The following is a 14588-nucleotide window of genomic DNA, read 5'->3' as shown; positions in this document are numbered from 1 at the left end:
GCACAGGGTCCTGCGGGGTGGAGAGCGTGGCATGCGGGGGTGGGGGGCGCTGTGAGTCCTGTCCCCTCTCTGGACATGATGTGGGGAGCAGAGCTGCAAACTGACCCCGAAGTGCCCCCCAATACACCCCATAGAGAGCCCCCAGTGCCCTCAGTGCCCCCCGGCCCCCGCCTGCAGCCCCTCCTGAGGCCGCCTGGGGGCGCTGTTCCGCCGAGCGCCCCCGGTGGCCGGGTAGGGATCCATGACTCGGCGCTCGGCAGCGCGGGGTCCTTCGCTCGGTGTTCCTCTCGCCGCCCTGGCCGGGTGGAGGCCGCCCCCAGCCCGCCGGGGAGGCGGATCGATTCTATCGGCGCTCGCCCGTGATCGACGCTCTCGGCTGTGCGCGCGCAGGCGCAGCGCGGCCGCGCCGCCATTGCTGCGCTGTCAGTGCCGGGAGCGGTGGCGGGGAGCGGAGGAGTGAACTGGCCTTGTCTCACCTGTCCCGGTGAGAACCTGCCCTGTCTCTGTGTCACTCCGCAGCACGATGGAGTTCCAGGCCGTGGTGATGGCGGCCGGAGGCGGCTCCCGCATGACGGACCTGACCTCCAGCATCCCGAAGCCGCTGCTCCCAGTGGGAAACCGGCCCCTGCTCTGGTACCCGCTGAACCTGCTGGAGCGCGCCGGCTTCGAAGGTGAGGCATGGCGGGGTCTGGGCGTGCTGCCCCTGCTCACTGCGGACTGTCCTCGGCCTCCTCCGCCGCTGCTCCCGTCCGTTCTCCCCTTGTTCTAATGCCCTGTCGCAGGTGCCCTGTTGGATGGGGCAGGTCCTGTAGCGCATCTCCCCTCTGCGCTGGAGCTGTGCTGTTGACCCGTGTCACATCTCTTCCTGCCCTCTCGGCTCCCTGTGCCTGCACCCTCTACCCCTCTTCTCACCGAGGGCCGGGGATGTCTGAAAGGGGGTTGTAGTGAGGTGTGTGTCGGTCTCTTCGCCCAGGCAATGAGTGACAGAATGAGAGGAAATGGTCTCAAGTTGCACCAGGGGAGGTTTAGATTGGATATTGCGAAATTTTTTTCACTGAAGGGGTTTTAAAGCATTGGAACAGATTTCCCAGAGAAGTGGTGGAGTCATCATCCCTGGAAGTGTTCAAAAATCATGAGTATATGACACTTAAGGACGGGGTTTAGTGGTAAACATGGTGGTGGGGCTGGGTTGATGGTTGGAGTTGACGATCTTAAAGGTCTTTTCCAACATTAGTGGTTCTCTGATTCGAGGCTTTTCCCAACTTTGATGTCTTTCCCTGGGTTGCTAACCTTGAGTCTCTCATGTTTCTTTCTCAGAGTCATTAATGGCACCAGCGTGAGAAGTGTCAGCTCTCTGGGGATGGCTCATGGTTTGTTGTTTCAGCCTGGCCTGAAGTTCAGGGTTACTTGCTCTGTCTGAGGCATTCAGTCCATGTGGCAGCACAGAGCTGAGTGCTGGGCTTTGGCCAGGACAGGGCAGGGGGAATGGCAGGCTCGTGTTGCTCACCTGTGGGCTTTGTTTCACAGTGGGGCTGGGGTGGTATTTAGTACCTGGTGAGCTTCTTCAGTATCTTCTGAGTTTAGGCTTTTGTTCACCTTTTGAGTGCTGGATGAAATCTTTCTGTGATATCCCTCCAGCTGCTTATAAAGCTTCTTCCTGACACCTTTCAAGCCTCTGGTTTTTTTATGTTTGTGTTTGTCTTTTGCATTTCTGCTTCTCTGTTTTGTCTCTGTGATTATCCTGTACTTCATCCTGAGTCTGTGGCTTTTTTCTTGACTGCTTCTTTCTTCTGTGAAGATGCAAAGATCAGCTTATGTTATGTTAGCCTCTTAAAATTTCAGTGTGAAAGAACAAAACTAGGAGTAGACTTTGCCTTTATTCTGTTTCATTAGAAAATCCTAAAGAACTTTTGTTCTTTGGATTTGTTTTTTGCTTGTTGTTTGTTGAAATCTGCATTCTGAATGTCTGCCTTCTTTGCCCGTTCTCCTGTCTCTTTTTTTTTGCAATACTTTTATCCTGCAATGGAAATTTAAATAGCTAAAAGCTTCTGTGTAATCAGTATTGTGCTTCGTGAGGCTCTTTATTTGGAAATAACAATTTTCACTTGATGCTCTTGGCCACTAGTAGCTGCCCGTCTACTCAGCCCTAGTGAGGCTGCATCTGGAGTGCTGTGTCCAGTTCTGGGCTCCTCAGGACAGGAGAGACTTGGAGCTCCTGGAGCAGGTCCAGGGGAGGGCCACAAAAATGATGAAGGGTCTGGAGCATCTCTCTTATGAGGAAACACTGAGGGAGCTGGGCCTGTTCAGCCTCGAGAAGAGACAACTGAGAGGGAACCTCATCAATGCCTATCAGTCTCTAAAGGGAGGGTATCAGGAGGATGGACCAGGCTCTGCTCAGTGGTGCCAAACAATGGTACAAGAGGAAACAGGCAAAAACTGATTCCCAGGAAGTTCCACCTGAACATGAGAAAAAACTTCTTCACTGTGCAGGCGACCGAGCACTGGAACAGACTGTCCAGAGAGGGTGTGGGATCTCTGTCACTGGAGATATTCCAGAGCTGTCTGGATGCAATCTTGTGCAACGTGCTCTGAGATGACCCTGCTTGAGCAGGGAGGTTGGACCAGATGACCCAGTGTGGTCCCTTCCAACCCGAACCGTGCTGTGACTCTGTGATACTGCTTCAGCCAGATCTTTCTCCTTTCTCACACGTAGCTCTTCAGCTTGTCTGTCTACAGTGAAAATGTGGACATGCAGGGTTGTGTTCAGCACATGTATTCAGCTTCGGTAAGCAAACTGCCACCTTCCTGTTCCTTCCTTGCTTCACTCCCCTGACCAAGCTGTACATTCCTGCATTAAATGATCCAGTGGCATGAATTCTCTCCCTGGATGATTTTTATTAAGTGCTACATAAGAATTTAGTTCCTCATACTTGCTTATGTAAGTAAGTAGGTGTTCCCATGGGCTGACTCACTGTGTCTCTTTTGCCCTAATTGCAAGTGCTCCATCTCTCCTAATATTTAGGAGACCTTTGCTCAGCTAACCAGGTTCATGCTGAACTGCATGAGCTTACAATTTGCACCTGACACCAGTTCCCTCTTCAGGAGTTAATTCTTTGCCTGATTCAAGGTGTGCTTTCAGTCCCTTTCTCGAGGTTCTTCATCCTCTTTTGAATCCACGTTGGCATCCAGTATGGGAATGGGAGAGCACCAGTATCTCTGGCACCAAACTGCCACACAATTCCCATGTTTACAGTTCCTTCCTCTTTTCTGTTAATAGATTCAAGATGAGTTTTGATCGATGCAGATTTATTCTTGATGTGTTTTCATCTTGCCTATACTATTATTATTATTTATCATTTCCCATACTTCTCTGTTAAAATTCCGTGTGGAATACAATATTATAGTGTTGGGGTGTTTTGAGGGGTAGGATATTTTAATTGGAAAGTTTTATTGTTGCTTTTCGCTCCCCTTCTTGAGACTGGGGAAAAGGTTGTTTGTCATTTTGCTTCCTCAATCTTTTCTTCTGTTCTCACATTCTTCATTTTGGAAAATATGCTTTCATGCCACTGTTGATTTCCTTCAAATATGCATTTATCCTTTTTCTTTTGTAGATGGAATGAGTTTGTTGCTCATCTATTACTCCACGTTCTTGCCAAGCTGATGCTGAGAAATAGTTTAACCATTGTATTGTAATAGTGTGGTTGGCGGTGTTGTCCACAGAGGATTACACAGGATCGGGGCGGCAAAAGACAAAGCTCTGAAGTGTTGGTGACATGAACACGGGGTCTCATTGGTCTGTTTGAGGACATATGGTTTGAGGTTGCTGGTTAATGATAGAAGAAGCCTCTGTTCTGTCTTGCTAACTGATGCCACGCATGTGTGTGTCCCTTTCAGTAACAATCTCCACCCAGCAAAGCAGGGGAGATTGTTTTCATATTCATTAGGAGTTTAATTCTTTTCTTGAAAAGTTACTGTTGCCAAAAGAGCTTGGCTGAGTGGAGAGCCCAGTTATGTTACTCAAACCTTTTGACAGTTCCATCAGCCTTTCTAAATAAAAAAGTGGGTGTATCCTATTTGTGATAAATACTACTTAGATTTTTTTCTGCTGGTCTCATCTCACTTTCCTTTCTCCTAGAGGTCATTGTGATTACGAGGAAGGAAATCCAAAAGATGTTAAACTTGGACACAAAAATGAAGCTTGATTTTGTGTGCATCAGTGACAACATGGACATGGGTACAGCAGATTCACTGAGGCATATTCACCAGAAAATTAAGGTATTACTGTCTTTTATTAAACTTGACTAGAAGTTACTTGTTTATAATACTTTTTTTTTTTGTGTTGTAAGAAGTGTCCTGTGTAATGATATTGTGCATAACTGAATTTCCTGATCTTCAGAAGAGCTGGATTTTGTAAAGGTCACCTCACAGGGGAACTCACACAAAGACTCTGAGTGACTGGAATTGACAGCTGGGAAGGCTGGAGCCTATTGAGGCTGGGCTCTGGCTGTTTCTTAGGCAGTGTTAGCTTTCTGGCAAGGTAATTGAAAGGGAGTATTTGTTTTTACGATTTCTTGATACAATGTGTGATAGTTGTTGTCCACATAGTGCTTGGGGAAGTAGCCCTGAACAAACATTCTTTGTCTTAGGCAATGCAGTGATGCTCAAGAAAGTTTGTGTTCACTCTTGGCCCTGCCACAGGCATGGCTGCACTGTGGGGTCAGTGACTTGTGCTGGGCTTCAGTTTTCTGCTTTTCCTCTGCTTTTGCTGGCTTGGTCTTACAGTAAGCTCTTCAATAAACAGTGCCCAGATGTGATAAAGGGCTGCTGTTCGAATAGAACCAATAGTTTATAGAATTTTAATTTCCAGCTGCATAATTAAAACACTCCCATGTAAGGCAGAAATGCTGCTCAGAGCTCTTGCTGTGATCTGGGACAGAATTTTTTGTTATTGTCATAGACTTAATCTTAGGATTTGTTCCCTCTCTGTTTAGGCCATTTTAGCCAAATTGCCTGTTTAAATAAATGTTGCAACAGAACATCAATGAGTGCCTAAGTCCTGAGGTTTCTTTTTGAAGCTCTTTTTGAAACTAATAAACTTCAGTGTTACAGTCTACATACTCCCAAGAGAAAGACTTCAGTTGAGACAAGGTGAAACTTCCAAGGCAAACACAGATGTGTAGGTGGCACAAGAAGACAGATCCTGCAAGGGATTAATGCACAGACTAGAATATTTAGAGGGTGAAGAGAGTACATAACAAAGAAAATCAAAATTAACAAAATCAGTTTAACTGAACTGAATGTTTCTGTCATGTGGAGAATCCCGTTTTGTCATAACTCGGTTTGGCAGTATTTTCTGAATACGTGCATGCAGTAAGGAAGTATCTGCACTGCAAATAGGGACCCTGACCTTACAGTTTTATTGCCTGATCAGTGACAAGTTCATCTGTTGGGGTGTCCCTCTTTTTGGTAATCCAGGCAGGTCTGCTTAGGGGCCCTGGGAGACAACAAGTAGAGCGTCTGTGAGTTAGAAAATAGTGTGTCTTCACAGGCGGCAGTGTTGATCTTCTGTTTATTTTACAGAAAAAAGGCTTAGAGAAGATGTGAGGTAGTCCTGAAAACCTCACAAGTTTTCCTAAGTCAGATACTGCGTATGAACAGCAGCAGCTGCTTCTGCCCTTTTTATTCCATGTCTGCTTGTCTGGGCACAGAGGACAAAGTGGTCTCTTATTTGAAAGAAGCCTGTACTAAGTTCTTGAGCAGATTGCTGCACTGTGTATTTTGGAGTCATTCCTCTAGTAAATTCATACCACTGGTGCGCCTCTTACAGGGTATGCCCTCTCCTGTGTGATATAGGTGAGAGAACGCCACAGTAGAGGTAGCTGAAAAGCTGCTGTATGTTGGCTGTATTTGCGGTGCAGCGCAAGAGTGATCTTGTTGAAGAATGAGTTTCCCTGGTGAAAACAACTGCTTCTTGTGGCCATAGTTTGCTGGCAGGCTTTTTGCAGCCCATGCCAAAAGTCTGATGAGAAGTTTAAACTGGTTGCTGAAACTTAGTTGTCACAAATTGAGTTAATTGCCCACAGACAGAAGAGCAAGTATGCTCAGTGAAAGCGAGGTAACGCGGCACAGTATAGACAACTTGCTTGTGTACCGTGCAAGTGACAGGGAGTAAAGCCAAGATTATAAATGCACAGTAAGAAATATGTCTAAGGGTAGCAGAATTGCTGATCACAAATCCTGAGATGTTCATAAAGCACTCGAAATCATAACATTTCATGACTTGCTGCCTTGTCTAGCTTTGACTGAAGGGAGTCTCGCTGCTGCTTGCTGTGCCTGCAGTTTCGGGCCTTTCTGTTGTGCTGCACCTTGGTTAATGAAGTTTGATACTTTAGATGTCAAGATAAGACTTACAGAATTGCATTCAGTATTAGCGTGAGAACACGTACGTGCAAAACCTGTAAGGGCAAAGGAAATGTAGTTTCCATTGTTTTCTCTCTTTATGGTGCTGGTGTTTTTGGTGGCAGGTAAGACTGACTCTTCATTCACAGTAGCAAGCATCTGACTCTGCCAGTCTTACATTTTGCTGGTTGTTCAGAAGTTCATGAGAGCAAAGGAAATCCATTGAAGTTTTATTTGCTGTTTGCCCACTCTGCACACACAGTAAGGTTTTTGACATCCTTGCTTCAAAAGCTGATATACTAGATGCAAGTTCTTTGCTCTATTGGAAGTCTTCTTGTTATTTTTGGCTGTGTCAGCCTACACCTGATTGACAAGGTAGCAGCTTCATTAGGGTTTTCATGTTCATTACCAGTCTGAATGTATCCTTTTCTTGGATCCTTCATACAATAAAAGTATTACGCTAAACTTGATTCCTAAAGGCACCTGCTTGAGAAGCAGTGAACACCAGAAAACTTGTAAGCTTCACTTTGTGGATTCCTAGGCCCGGGTGTCAGTCTCGCCTGTTTTTTACCAGTAGTTCTCTAATTGACTTGTGTAGTGGGTTGTTTTGTTTGGTTTTATTAAACATTCAGTTCTGGGATCTGAATAGCAAACACCATTAATTAGTTTGTCCTCACAGCTCAACAATGGAGAACTGAGGCATAATGAGGTGAAGTGATTTACCTGGGATTATTAAAGAAATTTGTACCAGTACTGGAAAGTGGACATCTGTCTCAAATCTCTTACAGTTTCATGCATAAGATAATCTTATGATGTTACATATTCTGTGTAATATTACATACTCTGTTTCCCCACCTTCAGAAAGCCAGCAGGACGAGATTAAACACAAGTTGAAGCTGTTTTAAATGAAAACAGTTGAGGAAATTTCATTAGAGCTGTAGTTCAGTTTCTGAATTTCCAGTGTTGTGGTTTATTCCATGTGTGCTAGATTATGGCTGTAAATAGGCCCTCAATCTGGAAATCTGTCAGTCTGAATATAAGTAACTGAAAAATAATTTTGCAGTTTATGAAGTAGAAACTTTGGGATTTTTTTGCCTGTGTTTATATTACCAAATAAAAAAATGACACTTATCAATGTTTTACACTAAGTGCAGCGCTTAAAATTATGCTGTCAAAAAGTAAAAAAGTGGGTGTAGGACTTACTTATTTCTTAAATGTTTTGTTTAATACAGGGATATGAAAACAGTTTGTTAAAGAACATTGTGACAGCTGTTGTACAGATCCCTTAATTGCCCTCCTATGGACCATCCCAGCATTTCCCTGGAATGCAGTTTGTTTCAGGATCCTGCTATGGTCTGTCTTATGACCCATGCTTTCATGGGTAGCATTTTAATGTCCAGTCTTTGGGTTTTCAAACAATTTTAATATCACTGTCAGTTTATTCTTTTGGCCCTTTAAATTCCCAGTTTTCTGCTCATCCTTTGAAGGACTGCTAATGAATGGCTTTCCAAAATACAAAAATGAAAGTAAAGCTCCAAAGATTTAATTATTTTCTTGTTTATATATAGGATTAGAAGTGGTAGAACATGGGCTGTACACTCACAGTTGATGGTATAGCAATGCTGTTGTTGAACTGCAGCTTTACCACCATAGGGGTGTTTAGAGGTCTCTGTTTCACCCATTACAGTCATGGGAGGCATGTTGCCTTTGCACACTTTTCTAGCAGCCTGGAGAATCTGTGTGGGGGAAGAAATAGTTTGCTTTCTTAAGAATCAGGTTCTCTAAAAGCTAAATTTCCATTAGGGATGAAAGAGCAAACAATTTGAGTGTAAGGAAGGTTTAATCTAGCCCTGGGCATGAACAACTGAATACCTCCTCCATAGATGATGAGAAAACACTAATCTTGCTCTGGATTTTTTCTGAAATTTCTTCATACATACTGCTTCAAGATAGGGGTTTTTAAATGTCATCAGTGTTTGGCATTTTTAGTAAAACAGCCTGATTTTGCAGGTGGACACAGCAGGGACTAGGGTGTAATTTAGTAGGTTCCATGATCTTGTTTTTATTTATTTTTATTTAGCATCTTAAGCGTGCTAATTACGTGGAGCAGTGTGGAAGGGGTTCTGTGTAAGAGATATGGCTTTTCTTTAAAATCATGTATAATTGCTTTCTTCTCAATAACTATTACTAGTCCTTGTTTCTGGTTTTCATTGGTAAGCAGCACTGGATGGAGCATTCAGATGAGTTGAATCTGAGTAATAGGAAAATCAGTAAAAGTCTTGACAGTTTCAGTTGTGAGAGTTTCTCTAGCAAGAGAAGAGACTGAGTGTTGTCTGCTGCAGGCTGTGGTAGCAGATGATGCAGTTTTTTGTAGGCAGCTTGTCTTTCAGTGGTGATTTTTTTTCATTATTATGGGGAGTAGCCTTTTAAAAAGTGAACTTATTTTGATGTTCCTTGAATTTTTATATAATTAAATCCCCTGGCTCACTTAGGGAGGCTTTTCCTCTGTAGCTGGTATTAATGGACGTGCTTTTTTCAAGTCATATTGTAAAGTCTTCTGGTATGTCCTGTGTGGTTTTTTGCAGTCCAGATATAGGTCTTCATTTATTTGACTTCTGCTGCCATTCTTAGAGGTCTTCTCTTGCAGTTCAGTAGACCTCCTTTGGCTGATTCACAGGACCAGTATGCAAAATGTGTGCCATCACCTGTCATGTTACAGCACAGTTATAGCACATAGAGTTTGGCTAGTAACACAGAACTTGTGATTTTGGGGAATAGTAACAAGAAATTTGTAATAGGAGCTAGAAGCCCAAGAGTAACTTTCAATGTCTCAGAATGTACTAGCTGAAATAGTGTGATGGTTAAGCAGCCACTCTGATAGAGGAAGGAAAGGTTAATGCAAGACTAGAATGTATCAGGTAAAGTATTTTTTTGTGTTAGACATGAGAAATTAATACTTTTGCTTAAGGCAATGAGAAGGGGTTGTTTGCCAGGAATACTGAGCAGGTGTGGAACTCAAATGTATCAAATGTGGACCAAACACTAGAAGAGAAGAGAAGATATTCAGAGTGGAGTATAATTTGGTTTAAATTTGCTGTGAGAAAACATAGACTGAAAATTACAGAAAGGTTTTAGTCAGAGCAGAATAGGATTGTGAGACAGTTTTCCAGCAGTAAACAAGATAAGAATCCCCTAATTTCCTCCCAGAATGAGAATCTGTTTTTTTGTTGTATTTTTGTTTTCTTTTAAATAAACTAAGTAGGCCAATAGCTGGAATAGCAGGAGGCAAAACTCTGACTCAGGAAACCCCTTTGAGAACTGTATTTCTGTGACCTTCTGCTTGTACCATTCATCAGGCTGCTAAAGCCCTTTTTGCAGATTATTGTTGATGGAAAAAAAATAAATGCAAGGGATGTCACTATAGTTTACAAATGAGTTCCTCTGAAATTTAGGCATCTCTAATATTTGACCATTTTGTTTCCTGTGCCAAATTTTACCGGACCCACACAGCTGCTGTCTGGCACCACCTCCCAGGCTGGGGCTCTCCAGGCAGCAGGTTGAAAAACCTGTTTAACTCATGAATCTGTGTTTCGGGTGGATTGGGTGTGCCTGGATCAAACATTTGTCTTCACTGAGACTATATTATTTTTGTCTTCTATTAAGCATTTCTCTCCCTTGTGTCACTCAGCTATACTCCAGGCAGTGATTAAAATGTGGTGTTCCAGCACAGTAACAGCAATGGAACAATTTCATATTTTCCTCTCTTGATGAGCCCTTAGCTATGTTAATGGAAGCCCTGAATAATATGGTGTGAATTAATCAGCTTGTCTTCTGCTGCTATCGCTGGTGAGTGCTTGTGAGAGAAATGTCTCGTCTCAGGTGGTCCACCTGGTTTTCTCAGTTTCAAAAAGTAGGATTACAAAGTAATACAGCTCTTAAAAAATAAAGCAAAACAAACCCTAAAAAGCTACCAAAAGAAGAAGAAAAACCAACTTTCTTTGAACAAATAAACAAAGATTGAAACTCCAGATTCTCTTGGTATGTGCATCTTTGGGATCCGTGTTGTGGAAAGTGTGATGTCACAGTGGTGGTCCGTGTGCTGCTGAGGGTCACTGATCCGTGGAGTCTTGGCCAGCATGGCGAAGCGCTCCGCTTCCTCTGCTGAAAAATCTCCTTTCCAAACACATGATGTAAGTAAGCCTGCTGGAACGACTGGAAGATGGAATCTGAATCCTTTTGGTACGACTGAGCAGAGTTTGGTGAGCATGGAAAGAAAAGCTGAGGTCCCCATAATATAGAGTTATGCATTTTTTTGTACTGTCAGTGGAAATAAAAAACCCAAATTAAATTCATTTGTAAAAGACAAGGTCTCTATATATTAGCAAGACTGAACTAAATATTCTGTTAATCTGTTTTGAAGTAGTAAAAAGAATTTCATCATTTTCTTCCAGCACACTTGACAGCAAACATTGTTTACTTAAGTGTTTAAAATTGCAAATGAAAATGCTGTCTTGCTGGTTTTTCTGATTCTGCCTTTCACAATGTTAGTGGGGAAAGCAGATGTATCAGATGGCAGCTCACAGGGTATGTAGCATCTTTTTTCCCTCTCTCTTACTGAAAGCTGCCACCACTGAAGGCACTAGGCAAAATTTATTACAGCTTGCATGCCCAAGTCCCATTCCCAAAGCACAGCTGATTGTCTTAGTAGAAAGCAGTTACACAGGCAGGTGCTCAGGCTGTGTGGCTGTAGGGAACAATGCAGCACTGACTGACTCTGTGCTTGAAGAATGTGTTCAGGACTTTCAGCTGATCATTATTTTTCCTGGCAGGGTAGCCAATTCAGCAATTGTTGGCGTTGCTTCTTTGTTGTTTTATTTTATTTTTTTTAATGTTACTCAGCTTTAGAAGACTCTAGCTAATTAAATTATTTTGCTGTCCAGGTTTAGTATGGATAATGGCTAAAACACCAGAAGTTTGAGTAAGGCAACTAGCTGTGAAGGTTGGATCAAGAATGATTATTAGGGCATTTACTATTCTGCCCACTGTCAGCTAAAGAGGATGCCTTCCGTTATAGAGGCCGACAAAACCCTAGGTGTTTTGCAAGAAGAGTCATTGACAGACCTGAGATGCCTGTCAGTTTCAATTGTTGCATCTCCCACTGCATGTCCTTATCCTTTTCATGCTCCTGGGAACTCCAGGCCTGTGCTCATTATGTTAACCAATACCTCTTGTTCCCATGTAGAAGTTAATGGTCAGTGCTTTTCCTGTATTACAGTGTGTGTTTTCATTTAGGTCCTCTGTGGTTTCTGATGAATTACACAAATTCAGCCTATTCTACTTGCAGACACAGCAAGCTCTTTGCACATGTATGTAGCTGAAGTAATTTATTTAAAAGCATCCTGGTAAAAATATTTTCCTGGTTCTGTCAGCCACTACTAGTTTTCATTTTTGGGGAGTAAATAGTAGTGTTCCATTTTGGTAAATCCTCTTTCATTTTCCCTATTTAAAGTATATACAGCTGCCCTATGTAAATAACTTACTGTCCTTTAACCATGACACTGTGACAGCTGTAATGCCCACAATTACCATGAAAAGCCCGAACCTTCTATGAGGGAGGAGCTGTTAAGATCCAAACATGGGGAAAATACACAAGGAGAAATCCCACAGGCTAGAAACAAAGTAAAAAAGGCTGCAGGTGGCAAGGAAGGAATGTTCTTCCAGAAAAATGTCCGAAAAAGGTATCATTGCAGGTGATATTCCTCCCCTGAAAGAGAAAATGGAATTGTTCAGACACAACTATGTGTTGGAGTCTAAGTACCTAGTTCCAGTTATTGGGGAATGTGGGAGGAAGGAGATGCTAAATGTCAGCCCATGGACTTACTGTGCTGGAGAGGGTTTTCCCATGTCCGGTTTTGCAGCTTGGTACAGTTGTGTAACATTGATAATAGGAATGTGGTGCTGTGAACAGTACAGGCTATCCCAGAGACTGTCACTCCTCTCAGCACTGGATTTATGTCACTGTTTAATTTGGTGAAAGCCATGGTGAAGATCAGTGGACTTTAAGATGCCTGGAATTTAATTTTGCATTTTTATCATGCTATGTTAACTGGGAAACCCAAACAGGTTACCTCATTTTTCCTTGGTTCTGTGCTGAAAATGGAAAAGCAAATGTGCATTCATATTTTCTTGAAGCAAATTTATGTATTCTTCTGTAATATAAATTCAATTATCTTCTTTGGGAAGATGGTGAAAATTCTGGATGTAGGCTAATAGTGCTGGAAAAAGCAGTGGAGGTCTTGAAGTTTTCATAACATTTTTCTTACAACAGCAGTTGCTGCAGACCAAACACCACTGGAAAAATTGGAAAGGTGCTAGAGGAGAAAATGATACTGTGTGGAAGATAGTTTAGGAATCTACAGTTTATAACAGTGCTTTTATTTACCATGGCATGATTAGTGTTTCGAGGAAAAGAGCCCCAACATTTGAACAAGGCTGAGGGGGTTTCATGCAGGTGGTTGTCACTCCTGTGCAGGCTGATGCACAGTAGCAGTGCCACTGAGCTGTCTCACGGAGCCTGTGCTTTGCAGAGTACCTTAGAATTTGGGTTTTCTTTTGAAGCAGAGTTGAAACTGGGCATTGTGTAATTACTTGTTTTGACCTTGGAAAGAGTTTTTTAAAATTTAAGATCGTGCTGATACTAGCTGCAGGATGGCAGAATGATTCCTGAGGACACATGCTGTATGTTTTGGTTTTTATTTACTGTCTGGTTTGAGACTGCAAGGAACCATTATGATCTTCTAGTCTGTATGGGAGTTTGCACTCACTGGTTGGGGCTGTTAGCCCTGAAACTTAGGGATGACTTAGTGAAAGTGTTTCTGAAATATGGCAAGACTTTCTTCATCTACTAGAATGTATGAGTTGCCTGTTACATACTTTGATATTTTATTCCAGGTTATACTTATTCTCCCTCTTAAACCTCTTCGCATTTTATTCCTACACTGATCCCTGGTTCCTAGCCCCTGAATCTGGTCGTTCCTGCTTTTTGTTGTGCTGCCGAGAGATCTGCAGTCAAGGTGATTGCTGGCTGTGGGCAGAGGCCTTCTTTCCCTTCAATAAGTTGAGCTGGTTGAGCTCCATTAGGACTACTTTTTATTATTATTGTGTGTATGACTGCAGCACCTGACTGCCTAAGGCTCTGCTTACATTAAGTGTTAAGCCTGGGCTTGAGCTCTGGGCTTTGGCAGCAATTCCTGCTGCGCTGCTGCTGTTGAGGTTGGAGCCTGACTGCTGTGTCCTCCCCTCTGTTCATGTGAGGCAGAGTCCAAGATCAGCTGCGCAGCAGGTCTGGTAGTGCTGCCGTCCAGGTAGTCCTGGAAACCTGCCTTCCAGGAATAGCAGTGACAAGGAGACTGCCATTTGTTTCTGGAGTTGTGCCTGTGGAGAAGGGATCTGTCCGTGCACTGCATTGAGCCTGGAAAGAATTTTCCTTGCCATGCTTACCCTCCATGAACTGGCAAATTTGGGGTCTGAGTTCTGGGGTGCTCTCCTGAGCCTTAGCAGGCATGGTGCACACTTCTGGATGCACTTAGATGGGAAAAACAGTCTCCTCTGTGGCATACTCAGGATCAGGACATAAACCCAGGAGATGACCCTGATCTCAGACAAATGAGAGAGCCTACCAAGATAGGATCAACTGTGTCAGTCTGGTGCCCCAGCATACTGACAGGATGACAATTGTCAGTGTTCTGTCAGTGTAAGGGTAGCAAATTTCTTTTATTAAAAAAAAAAAGATAAAAAGCAGAGGCTAAAGCCACACCCTTTAGAAGACACAAATAGATTCTAGAGCTGTCATCCTGTATTGATGTGAGGTAGATTTGCTAAGTGCATGACAAGTGGAAGGGATAGGCTATTAAAAGGAAGGTAAACAGCTTGTGCTTGATGTGATAGAAAATAAAACCAGTGAAGAAGAGTGATGTGGGTAGAGGAATAAACTGGGAAAATTACTTTTGGAGTACTGTATAAGTAGGACAAAATTGAATTAGTTGAAACCAGAGGAAAAGGTGGATTGCAAAGCTAATGTTCCAGACCAGAAGTTTTACAGTTCAATAAGTGTCATAATACCAATGTCCTGCTTTGAAAACATCCTTAATAAGTTTATGAACTTCGGTTCATCTCTAAACTTCTGGGTT

General features: G+C 43.0%; 1 protein-coding gene across 1 annotated transcript in view; it reads left to right on the top strand.

Annotated features, from left to right (window-relative positions):
* The first annotated feature begins 383 nt into the window (after positions 1-383).
* Positions 384-14588, top strand: part of EIF2B3 (eukaryotic translation initiation factor 2B subunit gamma) — a 98745-nt gene continuing 84540 nt past the window's right edge. Inside the window, exons 1-2 of the mRNA XM_032117746.1 lie at positions 384-671; positions 4136-4275. Coding sequence (XP_031973637.1) covers positions 524-671; positions 4136-4275 — 288 coding nt within the window. The 5' untranslated portion in view covers positions 384-523. The remainder of the gene's footprint in view (positions 672-4135; positions 4276-14588) is intronic.

This window comes from Corvus moneduloides, chromosome 9, assembly GCF_009650955.1.
Source record: "Corvus moneduloides isolate bCorMon1 chromosome 9, bCorMon1.pri, whole genome shotgun sequence".
NCBI classification, from domain to species: domain Eukaryota; kingdom Metazoa; phylum Chordata; class Aves; order Passeriformes; family Corvidae; genus Corvus; species Corvus moneduloides.
The sequence above is the reverse complement of the archived record's forward strand: the minus strand, read 5'-3'. Positions and strand labels throughout refer to the sequence as shown.